The 20,591-nt window shown below is 42.9% G+C and overlaps 1 protein-coding gene and 1 long non-coding RNA gene across 2 annotated transcripts; one reads left to right on the top strand and one right to left on the bottom strand.

Annotated features, from left to right (window-relative positions):
* Positions 1 to 1,526: 1,526 nt before the first annotated feature.
* On the bottom strand, positions 1,527 to 2,149 carry LOC115596263 (uncharacterized). Its single transcript, XR_003986869.1, has 2 exons — positions 2,011 to 2,149; positions 1,527 to 1,783 (listed from the first exon to the last, which is right to left on the bottom strand). It is a non-coding gene; the product is annotated as an uncharacterized LOC115596263 (long non-coding RNA).
* A 61-nt stretch (positions 2,150 to 2,210) lies between these two features.
* On the top strand, positions 2,211 to 20,311 carry pdzd7a (PDZ domain containing 7a). The gene is made up of 15 exons (XM_030441152.1): positions 2,211 to 2,405; positions 3,480 to 3,617; positions 3,748 to 3,922; positions 4,286 to 4,462; positions 5,002 to 5,149; positions 7,762 to 7,822; positions 8,376 to 8,903; positions 10,437 to 10,592; positions 11,811 to 11,983; positions 13,299 to 13,390; positions 13,486 to 13,577; positions 13,733 to 13,801; positions 14,795 to 15,475; positions 15,795 to 15,895; positions 19,050 to 20,311. Exons 1-15 carry the CDS (start codon positions 2,213 to 2,215, stop codon positions 19,224 to 19,226), a joined length of 2,961 nt encoding a protein of 986 aa, XP_030297012.1. The 5' UTR covers positions 2,211 to 2,212; the 3' UTR covers positions 19,227 to 20,311.
* The last annotated feature ends 280 nt before the right edge of the window (positions 20,312 to 20,591 follow it).

Raw genomic sequence — 20,591 nt, 5'->3', positions numbered from 1 at the left:
GTTTATTAAATAGATTTCAAAATCCTGCTGTTGGTTTATAAAGCACTGATGGCTTCGGGCATTTCTGATCTGCTGCTACGTCATGAACTATCCAGACCTCTGAGAGGTACAGGTCTGCTCTCAGTTCCCAGAGTCAGAACTAAACATGGAGAAGCAGTATTCAGTTATTATGCGCCACAAATCTGGAACAGACTCTCAGAACACTGCAGGACCTCTCCAACTCTCACCTCTTTTAAATCAAGACTGAAGACCTGTCTGTTTGGCACTGCTTGTCACTGAAGCAATTTTAAGACTTTGAACTGCACGGTGACTTTTATTTTCTAGTCTCGTCTCTTTTAAACCTTTTCTATTTCTCAACTTGTTTTAATGTTTTGTTTCTTGACGTCTTTTTAAGTTTATTTTAAATGCAATTAAAAATATATATATTCTAATGTAATGTTTTAACATCTTTGAGTTGCCTTGTGTCTGAATTGTGCTATAGCTACAAATGAACTTGCCTCGCCTTTTAATATTCTGGGAAGTTTTCGACATTTAATTCCAATAAGATTACGCAGATGAAGGAGGCTGTATTTTTGGTTATTACTGTTGATGATCAGTTCAAAAACTCCACAGTGGACTAAAACAGCCTCTATGATTCCTGTGTGATGACATCAACTTTAACAGCTAACCACTCTAATCATTTCAAGGAAATTAAGTCCTTTTGCAAACTATATTTACACTAATCAACCACATCAACAGATAAGTTCAAGGTCTCCTGTTCCTGTAGTTGCAGTATATTGACTTTCAGATCTGCAGATTGGGATCTGCAGAGATGTGACAGCCTGTAACACTACTGACCACCGGGTGGGGTTGTTTACCCACCTCAGAGGCATGGTGAGGGCAGCCCAGTCTTCCCACTAACGACTCACTGCAGTTTTACTGAAAAATAAGTGCTTAATTAACTCATTTATAAAAAGTTTACCCGAGCACAGACTGAAAGTGACTTGAGAGAAGACTTTACCGTGATGTCTGCACAATCGGTGCACTTAATCATCAGTAGTGCAGCGCTAATGACTGCACAGCTGCGGGGGCTTATGTAAAGAGCTTACACCTCCTAAGACAATAATGGTCACCTGGAGAACAAATGAGGTGGCGCTAATACTCCGGATGTGTCCGATGATGCGTCAGCGCGGCGGACCACTGCGCGTCTGTCCGAGCTCACCCGGCACAACAACAACATGGACACAGCAGGTAACCCCGACACACTTTGTTCACTTTGAGTTTAAAGGCGATGTCATGTTGTTAAAGAGTGTTTCACAGGCGGTTTAACAGTTCAAGGTGACAGCAGGAGCACGTTTGGACTGAGATAAGACGCGTTAAAGTTTGGCGACACCACTAGGGACAGTGCCAAGAGGAGTCCAGAGGTTTACGAGTGACTAGATGATAATCATGTGTTTGAACCAATCATTCCTTTACGGATTGCTGTCTTTTGGTCGCTGTCCATGGTGCTCATTGACGGGAAAACACGAGAAGTTCAATGACAGCAGGACTTTCTAGGTTCTATTATTTTCTTATTCCTTCCAGTATCTGAGGTTATAGGTCATAGCTGTGTCAAAGAGAGATTAATCATCCGATCTGTAACTTCTGAGCCCACATTACTCATCACAGCATATTCTTTTCACAACAGCTATCCCTTTAATTAAACATGACCCGTGGGGAATCACCATGCACCGCTGACTTCCCTGCAGACTGGCCGGCAGCCTCTCAGCTCAGGCAGGGGGAAACATGGGAGTGCGTTCAGAGGCTGCAAGGAAACAAGATGGATTTACAGCACTGCAAAGAACATTTGGATTCCAGAGTCAACACTTCAATCATGGAGCTCTACTTGTTGCCATCACTTTTTAGATGAGTGAATAGTTTGTTCAGCTCTGAACTTCTGTGTTAAAATGTTCTGTCTAATCTTGGATTCTTCAACTTAGCGTTATTTATGATCTGAAACTGGTTTAAATGAAGATCAGGGTTGTTACCCACAGCGTTGTAAGTTTCCTGCTCCAGTGGGGACCAGCTCCTGTATTTTATCATCCACTTTGGACCAGCAGGCGCAAAAAAACTCCAGTTCCTCTCATCACTTGTTTCCCACCTCGTTCTGCTGCACCCCATCCATCCTGACAGCAGACCCCAGATATCCTCCTCCTGTCTGGATGACTGAGGGAAGAATCTCCAGACACGTAGCATGGCTCGCTCCTCTCGCCCCTCTGGCTGGAGGGAGATGACAAATGGAGGAGGGCACCCCCACTTCACCAACGGAGGCCAGGCCGGGGGTTCCCACAGCACCACGCGCTACATGCTGAAGAAACAGCACGGCCACAGACGCAGGTCCTCCTCACCGATGGGCAGGGTCATCCTCATCAACGCACCTGTTGATGGTGAGTTCAGGCTGTGGTAACAGTCCTCTGTTGCCATGGTAACACATGCTGTGCCACTGGCAGCAGAGGCTCATTGAGGACAGTCGCTTTGTCGGTCATAAATCCAAGTTTGGATTAGAGTTTAGAGAAAAGCAATATGTTATGACAGAAAATTAATTAGCAACATTCTTGACAGTCAATTACTTGTGTGGTTTTTTGTTTTTTGCTTTTTTTAGCAAAAATACTAAGAGATTTTGTGTCTGTAGTTCCTAGAATGTAATTTTTTGCTGGTTTTCTTATTCTCCTGCCATAATAAATGAAATATTTTTTTGCATCTGATAACCTGTGATGGCAATTTCCACAACATTTTATAATTCGAGGGTTCAAAGAAAGTGTCAAAAAAATCTTTAGTTGCAGCCCGAGTTGGTGCCACACAGGCCTACATGAATAACTTCGACCCAAGGTTGAAAAACTCTCAAAAGCCAGTTTAAGGAAAGAAAAAAATTGATAATTCATATTTCTGAAAGAGATACTGATCTTTCTTTTTTTTTTTTTAATAAAACTTCAAATCACTACATACGTGATTTCACGTATGTACAACAAAACCTGTCTACTCCTGTGGTGTATCCCTTGTCTTGTCTTGTTAATTCGGGCCCATTTCTCTCTATGTCATTTGTCTTGAACTCTTATCCTATGAGTTACCTGTTCCACATCATATGTTTCATTCACAATTCATCTTGCTTGATTGTTCAGCCTTGTATTATGTATGTGTTCATAATGGTCTTTTTGCAAGCTGCCAACAAGACTTTCAGCAAATATCTGCAATTTCTTAATACAATATCTCCTGTAATATTACAAAAGTAAACCAGACTATTGACAATAGTTATAGAAACATTGGCCCAAAACTGTACTTTTTTAGGAAACAGTCAAAATATATGTGAATTTATATACCTGTTAAATTTATTTCAGTTCTGAATTTTCTAAATGTATTTTCTGACTGCCACAGTCCTTATCAGTAGTTGTGTGCATTACAGTCAGTGCAGACCTTTACGATGGGTTCATGTCAGTGTGTTTTGTGGGTTCGTGTGTTCGCAGGAGGGGATGACTGTGAAGACATTCACACAGTGACCGTAGATAAGAGCCCAGATGGACGTCTGGGTTTCAGCGTCCGCGGGGGCTCTGAACACGGACTCGGCATATTTGTCAGCAAGGTGGAGGACGACAGCTCTGCAGGTTAGGAAGGAGGGGGTGTTAATGTGTTTCTCACATTGGAAGCAAGCTTATTTTTTCAGCATGTGATCCTGTGTTTTCCATGTGACATTTTACTCCCGTGTATCACGCTGAGTTCCACCTGTGTGCGCAGAGCAGGCTGGGCTGACTGTGGGCGATAAGCTGGTGGAGGTGAACGGGGTCAGCCTGGAGAGCATCACGATGAGCAGCGCTGTGAAGGTCCTGACAGGAAACAACAGGCTGAGGATGGTGGTGAGGCGGGTGGGCAAGATCCCCGGCATCCGCTACTCCAAGGAGAAGACCACATGGTGAGTCAGAGCAGATGTGCTGCTGAGTTCATGCTGCCAAAAATGAAATCTTACATCTACACTACATTTTCATCACAACAGCTTTACCAAACTATAACAGTTTATTCTGATTTTAATTTATGGACTACAACTTTGTTATTACCCACTGACCTTTGCATGACTCTTGTTTTGTGACTGTCCCTCACACTGGTTATCTGTCTTTTGGGATATACTGTATCTTGGTTTCATGTGGCAGCACTGGATGGATTACCGCTTTGACCTTTATGGCTGTTTGATTCACCGATACTGACAGGCCTGAGCCCAGCGGCGAGACAGAAAGCAGTGCACGTGAATGTTTCCCTGGGTGTGTGTTTGTGTGTGCAGGGTGGATCTGATTCACCGGCGGATGGTGGTGGAGGAGAGCGGTCGCACTCCGTCAGAGGCCAGCTCGGACAGCGCCCTCCGCCGCATCGTTCATCTCTTCACCACGTCGGACGACTACTGTCTGGGCTTCAACATCAGAGGAGGCAAAGAGTTCGGACTGGGGATTTATGTCTCTAAGTATGAGCCTGGTGTGGCGGTCTAACACGTTAAGCTGATCCTTTTTGTTCAACACCTAAAGAGGCCATCAGCTTCAGATAAACACATTTATTTGGGTCGGTGCAGTGTCCTGTTGAAGTGTCCTTAGGCAAATGATAAAGGCGTCTCTCCACAGACAATACATTTTTCTGTCGTAAAACTTTAATTTTCACATTAGATCAAAGCAAACAGGCTTTATTTAGAAGACTGTGGCAGTTAAATTCTGCTGAGTTCATTGCCTGTTACAACAGAAGTTAATAAGAAACTGCTAATGAGCTTGTACTGTGTAAAGAACTATCATGATTTAACACAACACACAACAACACCTAAATACATTTAGATTAACATATAGCATGTCATAAATAGATTTGGAAGACGGAATAAAGGTGTTATTTGGTGTAAGAAGGCAGTGATAACCCTATACTGTGAGTGGCCACAGTTTACCCTTTCATTTAGAAAGGTACAGATGTAATAGCTGGTTTTATCTCCGGTTTGTGTGCTGTCATACATTTTCTCTTCAGGCTGGATCCCGGCGGTCTTGCAGAACAGCACGGCATCAAAATGGGCGATCAAATCCTCGCAGCCAACGGTGTCAGCTTCGACGACATCACCCATAGCAACGCCGTCGAGGTCCTGAAGAGCCACACCCATGTCATGTTGACCATCAGGGTGAGGAGCAATCCTGCAGATAAACTTGAGATCGCATTAGAATATATAGTATGCAACTTTTCTGCATTAGAAATGACTTTAAATGACCGGACCTTTGATACATATTTTGTTGAGTTGTGTTCTTATATTATCTCTCAATTGTTCAGAGCCAGAGAAATCTGTAGTTTTACTCAAAGTAACATTTGCGTTTCTTTTGGTCGCCTTCGCTGTAATTTCCGGGAAAGAATCAGAAGTTGTAAAACAAAGACTAAGACTTAAAATGAGGTGAAAAACCTTCAAAAAACTTTACTTAAACATTTCTGTCTGAGTCACAGAGATTTTCATCAGCAACGGTGGTTCTTTTATGATGAAGACAACAACTCCCATGCTCCCATGCTCCTTATGCCTTATGCTCGCCACCAAATAGCAGATAAAATGATGAAATGAAATTGTATCTTAATATTAAAATTGTCATATATTGTCATATACATTTAAAGATTTATTACACACTTGATCAAATAAAATCTCAGATGATAATATTTATTTATATGCTCCAGTCCCATTACACAATCCCAATTATATCTTTTCTGTTAGTTGCCAACCCTGCTGGTGAACATTGTGGAGCATTTAGCAGCCAAAGAGCCTGAAATTCCCCTCTGGAGTTGATTGAGAACAAAACAGCGCTGAAAGGAGAATGAATGCTAGACCCGTGTTCATTAAACCCGTATGAAAGCTGATGTTGCTCAATGTTTGCTGGACGTGTGAATAAGCTATCCACGTTATCCACATCAGCTTTATAAGGTGATAATAATGTGCCAGAGTTGTGTTTACAGGCCATTGCACTCGAGTGCCCAAAAAGTCTGTTTATGCAGGTTTTAGTCTGATTTCAGAAACGTGTCCTCCTCGTAGCAGTGTTAATCGTGTGCTCCTCTTTGAACACAACAGTTGACTGGGTGCTTTAAGTGCTGTGACACAACAATAATTGTTACAGCCTGTTAAACAACACCAGCTCTTGCTCAGGAGGCGAGCACAGCAGAGCAGGCAGCTGGCCGACAGCCCTCGAGCTCCCCATGTGTGTCCACGTACGCATGCACGTGTGCGAGGCCGCGCCAGTTAACCCTGTGTCATTTTCAGATAAAGGAATTGTGTGTATGAATGGGCATATGTGTGTTGCGCAGTGTGTTTGAGCGTGTGCATGTGCGCTGTCTTAGCTCGCTAACATTGCTGCGCGCTCATTTTACTCCTCTGATCTCAGGTTCCACGTGTGAAAAACAGCCAGGCACGACGTTCATTATTCAAAGGCAGTCAGGGATCGGGTTATAATCAACAGAAAGCCTAAATTTATGTCTTCCCTCTGCGCTGTATTAGACACACATTTAGGGGTCAGAGTTGAACCGGTGTTAATTTAATTCACTAAACTCTCGCACGCTGTGCGTCCAAGGTGGAAAATTGTAGATGTAACCTCGAGTGTGTTCTCTTTGACCTTAAGCTCTGTGGTATTGAGACAGTCCCTTAAAACAGACTTGAACAAGCCGATTCTCGATACTAAATGGCTCCTCTATTAATCTGAAAACCTTTGTAAACCTCGCCACCCCGTCTACTCATGAACATGCACCCTTTTCCGCTAAAATTATATCTTGGATTTTTAGTCGTATGGATTTATTTAAACAAACTAACAAAGCCACTAACACTGGTGTAACATATGTGACAAAGTACATGAATTAACATGAATATTAAGAGAAATAAAAGAAGTCTAAATGACGCCAACAGTTTAAACTTTGTTGCTGTGCAGAACTGAGGCTCTAAAATAGTGCAGCCTGTAGGTCTGACTTTGACATTGACAAATGATTGCTTGTCTCGCCCTCTGGATGGAAATCTGATGGATGGATTGTCGTAAAATTTTGCATGAAAGTTAAAGGGAAATTCTGCCAGTTTTAAACCTGGTGTGTAGATGACTTAAAGTACAAAAATTAGTTTGCGGATGAGCGACAGGGAGGTCAGACATCAGGGAAACAGGGGATGAAAACACCACGTAGCATCTCTTTCATATCTACCTGCATAAATGTTGTTTATATTTGACCAAACCAGAGTTGGATTTTGTCGGGACAGTGGATGAAACAAGATGGTTTTGGTGAGTCTTTATTAGGTTCTGTCAAGTTTAAAAGAAGTGTGCTTTACAATGATAAAATTACTGTGTTGGTGAATGGAGTCTGGTATAGACATATTGTAGCGGGTGTTTCTAGTTAAACAAAAAATATATTTTTTTCAGACGGTTAGAATCACAATCTGAGCACGTCATTGGCAAAATCAAGCACATTTAGGGGACAGACTTCAACGATCAACGTTGCCCACGTGGATTACTTTACAGCGATAGGACCAGTTAAAAAAAATGTACCTATTAGTTTAACAGGTTTAAAATACAGCAATTCATTTTTAGTGGTGCCTAGAGGATGATTTTTCCCAAATTGAACAACCACGACTTCACATTTGCTGTTTTTGGTATAGTTTTCCAGCAATTGGCATGAAATTTTATAGAGAGATTCTACTTTGTAAGTGTAGCGGTGTGTGCAATTTGGAGTTTCCTTTTTAGTTTATGTTCCTGCTGAATATTTTGTGTTTTTGCACTTCAACAGGAAGCTGGGAGATATCCTGCATACAAGGAGATGGTGGCAGAATACGGCTGGCTCGACAAACGTAGGTTGTTGATCACAAAATATGATTTTGCAGGCTAGAGATCGTATTTAAGAAGAGTTTTAAAAGGGATGACGACTTAAACTGAATTGACCTGAATTGTAGAAAAAAATGAAGATGAAGATTCAGTGATTTTTTTTCTGTGTTGGATTCTACTCTGAAAAAAAAAAAACTGGAACATTGGTCACATGTATCCTGCTTCTACTAAAGCCCTGTCATTCAAATTCTTTGGTTTGACACGAGTACTTCTGAACACAGCCAAAGATTAATTCAGTGTACTGAAAGGCAGCTCAGTCGTCTGGCACAACCTGACATCTGGGTCAAGATGCAGAGTCATTTTGGAGTTTATTAGAAAAAAAGAAACTGCAGGGCTGCTGGTTCATGTTCTGTCTCTTGAAAGTGTAGAGGATTAACAGGACATGAGGGCAGACAGGCTGACACTTCAAACAAAGCACACTGCAAGGAAATGAAGCTGTTGTGTGTGTTGTGCTCAGATGTAGTAGTTTCATAAGATATTACAGCTCTATCCATTCTAATTGTGGACTGTCTTCTTCAGTGGCCAATGGAGGCCCAGCACCACACTACCAAGGGTCGGACTCCAACTCCTCTGCGTCCTCGTTGTCCTCCAGCACCCCCCTCAGCTCCCTCAGTGGTCTCTCCCAGGTCCTTTTCCCTCCCGTCTTTGGCTCCGAGATGGTAGACGTCGCCATCTCCACAGAGGACCGCTCCCGGCGTCCAAGCAGCGCCGAGCGAACTGCTGACACCGCCATGCAGACTGACCCCCACCCTCCAAGCTACCCAGACCATCCCTCGCCTAATGGGTCTGTCCCCGATAGGCTGGTCTCCACAGAAACCAGCAGGACTGTAGGTTCCACTGTGCTGCTGAAGGACACGGTCATACATGGGAAAGGGGAAGGACCAAGGGAGATGGGGGGAGCTGGGGAAGGGGGGCGGGGACGGACAAGGATGCTATCAACAGGTGACCAGGAAGTGGCGAAACACTCACCTAAGACTGCGGCGCTGATGGCCCTGAGCAGACCTAGGAAACCAATCAGACGCTCCCAGAGCCACATCACTGTGTCAGGTGAGACATACAGACTCACTGGGATGGTAAAGAGAGTCAAACTGAGGATGTGAGTGTGCTTTTAGACTGAGGTGTAATATAAATATTATTAATTACTGGAGGGAGACCAATAAGCTTGCTGGACTGATGAGTGGGCAGTGGATATGACATCCTCTGTGGATCTGTTGGTTCAGATGAGGCCGATGGGAATGCCGTTCATTTTTAAGGCGTATGTTCATGAATCAAAGTATTGGCCAAATCTTTACCTGATGATAAAAAGTCAAAGAAGCCCCACAGTGTACAGAAAGCAGTTCCATCCAGGCTGCACTCTGTATTGTGGTTGTTGATTATAGTGGCACTATCATCCATCTCAGTTGAGAATCAAACCTGGCCCGGTGAGAATTGCAGCCACAATCAGCGTCACATCTTTAGCTGATTTCCCCGACAGTACCTGCGTTCACTTTGTAATAAGATCCACTCTCAGACCCTCCGGAGATCTCCGTGCTGGGCATCCGTCAGTTTAATGACCCCTCATCCCCCTGTCAGTCCAGGAAGTAAACAAGAACATCCAGGCTCCACATGGCTGATTTAAGCTCCAGACAGAATTTGTCCAGGAGCACAGAGTTAACGCAGACCCGTGATTAATCGCTGCCCTTTACTCTCACTTGTTGCACCTCAGTGAGAAATGAATAAGAGCCAGCATATGGAGAAATATCCATCCAAGCCTTGGCGGAGCAGTTGAGTTATTAGGCCTTCCTTTTCAATTCATCCCGCTCATTCATACCTCCAGGGCCTGACGGGGGCTTGGGGCAGAGCCCAGGGGCTGATTGGACATTTGTTATGTAAGCTGGAGCACTTTCGCTGTAGTGTCTTCAATAGATGGGAGTGTGTTCAGGTTGGTGTAGCTGCAATTCATCAGTATTACTCTGTTACTTTCTACAGTGGCAGATTTACTGCGGTGAACAGGGGGGCTGACTGGAAGAGGAATGAACAGTCTGTACTCATAGCGCAGAGCGTGTATCACCCTCTGTTATTGGCTAACGGTTAAGCACGGAGCGGCCGAACAAATTATGTTTTCAGCACCGTACACAGAGATGCAGAATGTCCTCTTCTTGCTGCGGTTCAACAGCGCTTATGGAAGATTTCAGCGTGAACAAGATGTAACAGCAGCGACTTCCTGTTCTTGATGACTTAGATTTTGTTGGTTAAGTAAAATGTTTGTTTTTAATTTGTCAAGTTGCCAGAACTTACAAAACATGTATAAAAAACTATACTCGATATTTAAAACCACAGCAAAAAGGAAAAAATAGACCTTGGTGCAAAAAATTGGATAATTATTTATTTTTCACTAACAACGTGCACGGAAAACATGCCAACACAGTATATCTCTGGGAACTTTAATAATAATAGTTATTAATGTACTTTTGAAACTATCAAGTGTGCGTATCCTTTTAAACATATAAATGTGGTATCAAATAAGTATTGAGACTTTTGACATCTTTGATTTATTTAGCATAATTCATACTATTTTGTCTTCTTTTTTTCCACCTTCAGAGGACAGACAAAAGAAGAATAGGCAACAGAAGGAGAAGCGCTCGGCAGAGGGTAAAACGAGCCTGCAGCGATCCAAAACCTTTGTCAACCTGTTGTTTAAGAAAGACCGCAAAGAGAAGAGTCGCTCCAAGTCGCCGTCTCACCATCAAGACAAAGGTGAGGGCACGGTCACAGGACAGTTTTTTTTCCTTCCCTGGCTCATGTTCTGCAATATCCAAAATCCCCAAAGTAAAATGTAGCCTAAACTTTTGATTGAGCTCCTTTTTTCCTTTCACTTGAACAGTTGGCTAATTTCTACGGGTTACTGAGCTTACATCAGTTTTGGCCACCAGTAATGATACGGGGATGGGAACCTCCAAATTTCAGACATAGATGTGAGAGGTAAAACACATAAGAAAACTCTAACGCACTCTCTGTCAAACTATTAAAATGCCTTTACATCGAAGGCTTGTTGCTGAAACGTGAGAGAGTACCTCAGAGTTGTCTTGTGTTCTTTATGTCTACATGTGTCCCTCTAACAAACTCAGTTTGACATAAAATCTTTATTTCGTATGATTAATTCTTTTTTTTTTCCAAACATGTACTTTGATGCATACTACGATTTGCATTTCAGGCAAAGTTTAGCCAATAGATTTCAGTGTCTTTAAAGTGCTTGAAAATATCCACAGCAGCAGTCAGATTTGCTGGTCTCCATACTGAGAAAATACTTCGTTTGTTATATGCTGTAGGTGGTATGGAGATTAAGCGTTTAAGACTTCAGGATGTCCTTCAAATGGCAAATAGTGGGGGATTGTTTTACACTACACTGTCAGAATGACAAAACATGGATTGAATTTGGAGTCCTGAAGTCTTCTCCTAAAGTCTTTAATGTCCTTCATTTCTGATGAGTTCTACTGGAGAGATGATTAAAAATAAACACAAGGTGTATTTTAGGGAACTTTTTGCAGCAGATTTAATTTATAGAGATTGGAACAGAGGTTCTTAATTTGCAATGTGATGTGATATGTGAGGAGAAATGTCTTTGTCTGACAAACGTTTTCACTCAGTATTTGTATTATCCATGGGGATGTTGACTTGAATGTGCATGACAAGCTTACAACACTTCTTTAAAAAACTCATGGCCCTGCCATGACATGATTCAAAAACAACTATTTCGGCAAATAATTTAGCATTACATCCATTAAATTTTGGCATGTAACTGATTTCAAGATAGAAAAATAAAATACAATAAAAGTAATAATAAAGTAATGATTAATGCAAGAAAACATCTGGAAATGGTGGATTTCAACTGAAGATAAGTGAAAATATCTCATGTGTCTAGAGATTTTCTTGTTTGCATCCTGTTTATTTTTAGTTGTCACTTAAATTTCCTAGATAAGGAGCGAGGTCGTCCCTTCCAGCTCTTGACCTCCCCGAGGGAATCCCGTGCTGGGGTGAAAGACAGCAGCCCGCTGCCCCGACCTGAGACCCTGCAGCATGTGGAGGACATGGCCAAGAGACTGCTCATCCACGACGAGGTGGCTGCTGTGATGAGACACTGTCGGCGGGTGAGTTCCTGATCTGAAATTACTATCTCTAACACCTCGGTTACACTCTCCGGAGTGTGTTTTTTCCTCCCACTGAATGAAAACCAGCCGGAGTACTTAAGAGCTTAAGTGAGCAGTATTGTTCCCTGCGTCACGGTGTCCCTTTGTGATAGGTGTGTCTGGCAGCGGTTGTGACGAAAGATGGATTCGGCCTGTCATTTATGATTAAGATCAGATATCAGCCATCATTTGATCCCCTTGTCTCTGTCGGCCAATTTCAGGGGATCAGCTCCTTGGCCGGCCCTTCGCCTCCTCTGCAGATGATATCGTGTCTGCTTACAGCACTATGACTTACCTGTTCATACAGTAATTAAACACCAAAGACTGAAAACACAGAGTGTGGGGATGTCCTTGGAAAAATTCAATGTACATGCAACATATCAGAAGACGATGTGCTTTACTGTCTTGTCTGAGGCAGCCAACCTGAAAGAAGCACAGCACATTTTGGTGAAAGAAAACAAAGACTGACTGAAGACTATTGTTGGTCGACTCTGAAGAATACAGAAACAATCCAGTTGCATTTGCTACAATAGCACACTGCCAACAATAGTAATGCTTGGAAAAGTATAGTAAAAGACTGTGAAGCAGATTACAAGACATCTCGACTTTTAGTCTCAAATATAGGCCAAACTGCAAAGAATTGGATTCTACATTACTTCCCATAATGCACCTGGATAGTGTCTTTTCATTAGACACGTCCTAAATTAGTTGCAACCTAAATGCTCTCTTCTTTCAGACATCACACCTTCAGCATGGATACCTGCTCATGTACCCATCTAACATGTTTGTTTGTTTGATTCCTGATTTAAACCTTTTTATGACTTGTTTTTTATTTACTATCAGCGTCCTTTTTTTCAGTTTCATTTCTGTTCTATGTATTTATAATTTAAAACCCGCTAGTGGATTTTACCATTGTGTGGGAGTCCTTAGTCATGGTTTCCTTGTGATTTGAATGTCTTGTTTGTTTAAACTTAAACCTGTAAAACATATTGGTCTCAAACTCAAGTCAAGATAATTCTTAATCAGTATAACATGGGGTTATAAGGGTTCTTTTTTCAAACTCTAGATCCACGAAAATACATTATGTAACTGTCTTTACTGGCTGAGTAGTAATCCTCGTAAGGCGCAGACTTAACATGTTTAAAATTGGCGGAGTTTCCCTTTAAAAGTCCAATAACAAAAAATTGGAGACCTGTCAATTTAAATAAGTTCACTAGTTGGTTGTTTTTTTTATTCTTCTCCTCTGATTCGTGCACCAATCTTATCTTTTTATCAGTTTCTGTCCGACAATGTGATTGAAGATTTAGTTCGTCCCCTTCTGGCCATCTTGGATCGTCCGGAGAAACTGCTCCTTCTCAGAGAAATAAGGCGAGTATGATATGCTGTCTTTTATCTGTATACATGTGTATGTGTCAACGTGTGTGTGAGCAAATCTGCCCACTGACTGCTCATTCCCTCCTCAGAATGCTGATACCTACGACTGAGCTGGGTCAGTTTGACAGCATGGTCATGCCCTTCGAGCTGGAGGCGTACGATGTTCTCAAGAGTCGCTCGCGTAAGCAGGGGAGCGCTTTCTTTTTACACAGCTTGACATTAATACAAAGGGTCCTGTAAGAAATGTAGTCGTTAGAAAGAGCAGGTGAGGCTACTCAGGGCGCAGAAATGTATTTAAAATCAGTGATGCATCTTTAGCTGTTTATTTGTTCTCAGTGCGTTCTCCAGCTCTGCGCTCCCCTCGCAGTGGAACCCCTCGACGTCACCTCATCACCCCGATCCCAGGTACATCGTCCATCTTCCCCTCACCCTTTCCCTTTCTAGACCTCACCTCTTTGCTCCCCGTCTGCTGACCTTTCTCTAATCCCCGAGGAAAATGAGAGACACGAGGGGCTTAAACCTCTCACCTTTTGTCTCCTTCCCCTCCTCCTCCTCCTCCTCCTCCCTCAACTCACTTCTTTCCTGCCCCATCTCATATCTGTAGTGTCATGCATACGCACGCAGGTACACACACACATACCGCCGTGCACGATATGTCTCAGGTTTCCTGTGCCTGCGCCGAGGCAGAGGCTTGTGTTACATCTCTGTGGCCAACAGAAAGGACTGAGACGGGCCTGGTTGGCCGGTGTGACACTTCAACAATACAGAGATGCTTTTATCCTTTTTCCTCATTCAAGAGTCACTGAAACACAATCAATACAGTCTCGCTTTAGATCGACTGCAGCCATCTCACTTTCTGAAGTCACAGGTCAGGGGTCAGAGGGTCAGCATTGTGAGAGCAGAAGGGAGCTGACAGGGGATCACTCCGGTTGTTTTGGAAGATCCACAATTGGACATGTATTTGCCCTGTTGGAAATTTAAATGAAACCTCACCAAATAATATAGCTAGTCCTGTTGGGATAGTAAATTGTATATCATAAGAGGGTTTAGTTACACTTCTGATATGCTCTGCCTCACTAAAGGTATTTCTCTTTGCAAAGAAATTCAAATTATAAGATGACCATCTCAAAGAGCCTTAAGTTATCAGAAAAGCGCTCATTTCATCAGTTTGTCTTCATGTAATGTAATGTATTTGACTTTATTGCTGATTTTCCCTCTGATGATTTAGGCTTTTAATGCTCTATTCTTTCACACCAGCATTCAAATGTCCAAATCCAATCCACGTTTAGTCATTCAGGCACTGCTTTAATCATTGTTTGTAGATGTCGAAGTACTACAGATGTTCCACGTCTGAGAGAAGTGTCTGCTTTCAAACTTCTTGTCTTTGTGCATGTCCAGACTACAGGGGTGGGTTCCTCCTCCAGCCGGTCCAGGGCACTTTGAGGGAGCATGAGCTGATTGAGGAGTTGGAGAGATTACGTTTGTCCGGCCACCAGTCAGGCCACATGCCTCCGTCCCGTGCCTTCACCCCTCTGCTGGATGTACCTGTGGACAGCTACATCTCCTCCACTACCTCCACTCTGCGCTCCCGCTCTCTGAGCCCCTCACCCACCCACAGCTCGCTCCTCTCAGAATCCCCACACAGCACCCAACGCGGGCGCCAACCAAGTCGCTCCCCAAACAGGAGAGAGGACAGATCATCGCCATATGACGAGGTCTCCTTGTTGACGGTGTCTGACAGAGGTGACGTGGCTCCTCAAAGAGGGAGGTCGCCTGTGAGGAACGGCCATGGGGGAGCGAGGAGGGAGGCGAGTCCTGACAGCATAGACGGCCGACTGAGCAGGCAGGAGGGCTACACAGAAGTCAGCGTACGTGTTCCGTCCCAGCGACGGGGGAGAACCCCTCTGGCTGATGTGTTTGACCCCAAGAGAGAGAAGAGCCCATCCACGGGCAGAGGGAGCAGTCAGCAGCTGAACGGACATTCACAAAATGGTCATGGTGTGAGAAGAAGAGCGACTCTGCAGCCTGAAGAGTACGAAATACACACTTTGACCATCTCCAAGGCCAAGCAGTCACTGGGTGGGTGCAACACAGACACGCATCAACGTATTTTCAGGAATTTGAAACAAAGAAATGTTATTACTCTTAATCTGTGGGGAAGTTTGTTCAATATGCCTGTGAGTCGAAAAAAATTCCTGCCAAATTTCTATTGCAAAGCTGTTTTCCCATGTCTGTTACATCACCAGTAGAGGTCAGGGCATCACAAACAGAAAGGGATGTGGAAGTGTTAAATGCGTTAATGATACCTTTGAAAAGACCAAAGGGTGTGTAAAGGAATCAGGCACTGCCAACCAATCCATTAGTTTGTTACTTTTGTTATTTCCCTGTTTGTTTCCAGGTATCAGTATCTCTGGAGGTATGGAGTCCAGAGTTCAGCCCATGATCAAGATTGAGAGAATCTTTCCGGGAGGAGCTGCATCTACGAACGAGGCTCTGAAGGTGAGACAGAGAAACGCCTCAATATATGTCAATATGTGTCAATTAAATGGCAAAGTGCTTAAAAAGTTTGTGATTCAAAAGTTCGTTATTAAGTGATTATATTCTTAAAGGTAGTTAAAAACTACGTGAGAATGTATTTTTGTTCCCCAGCAACACACTGATTTTAAAGCGCATCAGATGTCCGTCCTGGTTGGAGCCTATTTTAAGTACCCGTCAGTCGGACCGCCCGTCCTGTGGTTATGAGTAACTGTTCCTATAAGAGAGGTTCAAGGTGTGCAACGAGGAGTGGAGAGCAGATGAGTAGCGAGCCCTCTCAAGTAGCCCATTTCCTCCATTATTGATGAGCTACACAGGTGCTGGTCTGCTAATGTATTGGTAATATATTGACTGCACAGTAACTTAACAGTCCTCCGGGATCTCAGCCCGGTTCACTTAAACATACGCGATACACACACTCATTCTCGACACTGGCGAGTCAAAGAGATAGTGATCAAACATTTGCATCCAAATACTTGAATAAAAAGAAGTGTGTTAAGCCCGAAACAATATGTACTCAACCAGTAATAGGGGGGTTAATTTGCGTGTGTTTCCTAACAGCAAGCTATCAATTGACACCTATTACCCAAGTCTAACGTCTCATTAGTGTCAGACATAGAGGGGATCCAGTATCTGCTCAGTCTTTCAAATTCAAAGAACTTCCCTCTTATAGTACCGGTACTCACACATGCCGACAAACACAGAAAGAAAACATAAGGAAAGAGAAGATATAAATGAAAAAAATCGGGGCAGCAAAAGTGTCAGAAATATGGGAATAATGGGAATGAAGCAGAATATTAGGTTCTACAATCCAGAACCCGCCAGAGAGAGAGAGAGAGACTGAAACAAAACGTTTACAGCGATGTTAGCCAGACAGTGAGGCTGAACCTCGGCACGGTGGTACTCTGAGCTTCATAATCGCAATGGTAGCTAAATCCTTGCTGCATGTCCATAAGGCTACTTCACACCTCACATTAGGCATGGTAGCTCACCCATATCATCTCCCTGGCTCAGTGCTATCTCCCTCTATTCTGCAGAGGGAAATGAGAGCAGTTGGGCTCAGTGTTAACATGCATCCTGTTTCCTTCGACACACACTTGTGATAACATGAAATCAGTGAGGAATGTCGTTTTGTGTGTACTTTCCTGTTCGTTAGCCACCTGCTTTCATCAGCGGAAATCTGGACATGAGGGTGTCATGTGCCTGGATTTAACTGGATGTGTAAGAGGAAAGTGTATAGAAGATGTGACAGCTGAATGGACCTGCCTGTTAACTGTATAGGCGCGTGTAGAAGAGGTTGGTTTTACCCACATTATAAGTTTTGAGTGTCGAGCTTTCATTGGAACTAATTGTTTCTCTCTACTGAGCAAATTGTCCTTTTTTAAACTTTAATATGTAATGGAATATATAGTTTAGTACCTTGCGTTTTCATTTTGAGCATGTAAGCATGCTAATTCAGCTCAGCGCAGTCACACAAAGATGTTAGCATGGCTTCATCATGATTTTACCTCTAATAATAAAATACACGGAGCTACATTTCTCTCTTCCTCAGCTAAACAATCTTTGGAATTTTTAGTAATAGCCTGGTGAACCACGTTATCAATGATCCACTGAACTCTCCATGCAGCCTGTAGTAATTTTTTACAGTCTTTCTGTGTTTTTTCTGTATCATGACGTCCACTGGCTAGAAAACAGGAAACCTCATAAATGCGCTCCAGAAATGACCGCAAAGAGGATGTGGGGCAGATTAGGTTGTGATCTATTTAATTCAAATAAATTACTTTTCAAAAATGAAAAAGCACCTTTAATCTCCGCTTTGGTTAAATGGATCTAAATCTTTTGATACTGTTCTCACGAAAGGTTGTTGGTGAACATTAGACTCTGATGAGCTGAAAGAAAACCGGGACGAACACAGGGCAGCACAGATCAAATCTCCTAAACTACCTGAATATGTTTGGCCCATAATAGATCAAATGGCCTGGTAAAGAATATAGAGAAAATGTAGCTATTTGTGTCTAATGACTGGAAAGGAAAAGGGAAAGGGAAAAAGACGTGATTGGTGGAGATACAACAATGGCCAGCGGCCTTGCGTGTCTGTGTTATGTGTTGCTAAGCTTCAGTGAGGTTGAACACATGAGACAGGTGCATCCTTGGCAAACGCTGATGACATCAGGGAAGGTCCCTCTCCTCGGGGCTCCAAAGTTTTGCCACACTCTCCTGCATCCTGCAGGAAACACTGAGCGAAATGCTCCCAAGTGAGCGAGTGTGTGTGTGTGCGTGTGGTTGTCTCAATGTATGTTCTCTTTTCAACAACCTTGTGCTGAAAGGGAAACATTGAATGTGCACAAATGATGGCCTTCAGTGCGAATATATTAAAGGAACAGGAGAGCCCCAATTCTCTGTGGCATAAATCAGGTTCTCGCTAAGGGACACAATCACTGCTGATTAATGGAAACTGTCTATAATGTTGCTCTGGAGGGACACAGATTATTACAGAAAAAGAGATACAGAGAGGGAGAAAAATATTCAAAGATATGTGCAATCATGAAGTACGAGCAATAATAAGTTTTGTTCTGTGTTCACATAAAGTTTTTAAAAGAGACATTTTATGCCTTCTCTTAATTCCCTTCCTTTCAGTTTGTTATATAGATTCTTGTGCGTGTAAAAGTCCACACCAGTTGAAGCTCCTCTCTCCCACAGAAAGCACTGCTCCTCAAACACCTCACTGGTAGTCTTTAATTCCCTGACTTTGTGACATCGCACCACACGTCGGAGTCACACATTTGCATAATTAATGCCTAGCGGTTGGTTTGGCACGTAAGAATTCATTTAGAAAAGCTACTCTGTTGTTGCTTGTGGTGGTGGCAAGGCACATGTGAGCTGACCAATCAGGGGATTTCGGGTATTTGTGAGAGGGGCATTAAAGAGACAGGATCTAAAACAGATGGGGAATACAGAGCTGCAGTACTGGACAGTTGAGAAACAAAACTGAAGTGTGTTTTCAGCACTAAAGCATTTAAATCTTTTCTAGTAGGGAACCCAAAATGAAATCATGAACCTGAAAATGATAATATGTCTCTTTTGAATGTTCTACTTTTATCTGTGTTTGCATTTGCAGGCAGGGTATGAGCTACTGTCTGTGGATGGCGAAAGCCTGCAGGGAGTCACACACCAGCATGCGGTGGATGTCATTCGCCGTGCATTCAGCAACAAGGCCAAAGACCCAATGGTTTTTGTGGTCAAGGTCCCCAAGGTCCATACCACCCCCGCCAGCCCCAGGAGACCTGCTGACTAACCTCTGTGTGCCTCACAGCAAGACCGCAGCTCAGGCATGAAGGACACCAAAACTCCCCTGGGAGTGAATAAACTACAGTATTCACTCCAGAGGAAGAAATATGGGACAGGTAGATCTCCGGTCATGGTGGCAAAGAACGGATGCACAGAAGCATTTGTCCTGTGAAAGGCAGAGTTACGACAGGAAAGGGAGGAAGGTGAATGTGTTGAAGCAGGTTTAAGGCTGACACAGTAGCTTATTTATCAGGATAAAGATTGTTTTAAATCACTTTTGCTATGACAAATTTTAAGATTTTAAATGCTGAAACTACAACTTTTATAGCATGCTTAGGCAAACATTTTACTAAATGCAAACTTGCACATTGACTGGACAAAAAGTAAGTGTTTTATGATAAGATCCTTGGTTGAAATTGCGCCACTGTTTTACACGTGGCAACTTTGCGTGACCTCTTAGCACCGTCTGATAGTGGAGCCAGTGGTCTGCACATTTCAGTTGGAGCATCTCAGTCCAGCAGCTCCACAGGCCTGCCAGAGGGAGATTACCCCAGCCTGCGTTATGAGATTTATAGATTTATACCCAGATTAAACCCCTGTATTATGTCAAAACTGATAGTTTGGGTTTAGTGGATGTCTGGGGGGATTATTACAAATTGCTGCTCAGTATTTTTTGTGCTGTATTTTTCTGGCAGAAGTGCTCTTGCTCTGGAGCAATCCGCCACTTTAGAGGCTTAATTACACCATGCTGTGGACTGAGCTTATGCAGACATGTGGAGGAGTTGGAAAAACATGTCAATGAGAAATGCAGGACATGAAGGCCGGTGGCACAGTTTAAATCAAAGTAGGGTAGAGGAGATATGGGCCTCAAGGTAACTGGAATATAGTGTGCATAGTGCCTTACTTGCAGGAAAACACTGAAATATGTTTCATGTAGATTGGTTTTATAAGTGCTAGAAAAGCTCAAGGTGAAATGTTTCAAGCCAGACATGCAATTAAATTTATAAATGAAACTGGATGTGGTTTTGCCTTTGAGTTATGTCAAAGTATTCAGATATTTGATTTCGATGCAATAAAAGTGCAGTCAGTACACTTGGCTCACCCTTAATGTGTTTCAGGTGGAAGAAGCAGTTAAGACCTGATCTGGCTAGTTCGCTAAACAGTACAAGCACAAATAAGAAATCAACAAACAAACAAACAAACAAAAAAGCTAGAAAAATGGCATGTACAAAATTTTGATAACTCACCAAGTTAGTGTCTGGGTGTCTCAGTGCTGCGTCAAACTCAAATTGTCTTGTTTTATTCCCAGATGATTAAATGGTGACAACATGGCAAAAAAAAGAGAACTCTAATCATGGATGCTCTTTTATCC

Source organism: Sparus aurata, chromosome 15, assembly GCF_900880675.1.
Source record: "Sparus aurata chromosome 15, fSpaAur1.1, whole genome shotgun sequence".
Classification (NCBI taxonomy): Eukaryota; Metazoa; Chordata; class Actinopteri; order Spariformes; family Sparidae; genus Sparus; species Sparus aurata.
The sequence above is the reverse complement of the archived record's forward strand: the minus strand, read 5'-3'. Positions and strand labels throughout refer to the sequence as shown.

Excerpts from the sequence above, each read along its gene's own strand:
- pdzd7a (XM_030441152.1), top strand. The coding sequence starts at position 2,213 with ATGGCTCGCTCCTCTCGCCCCTCTGGCTGGAGGGAGATGACAAATGGA. Across the intron at positions 3,923-4,285 it reads TCCAAGGAGAAGACCACATG|GGTGGATCTGATTCACCGGC; the intron begins GTGAGTCAGAGC and ends TTGTGTGTGCAG. Across the intron at positions 15,896-19,049 it reads CTACGAACGAGGCTCTGAAG|GCAGGGTATGAGCTACTGTC; the intron begins GTGAGACAGAGA and ends TTGCATTTGCAG.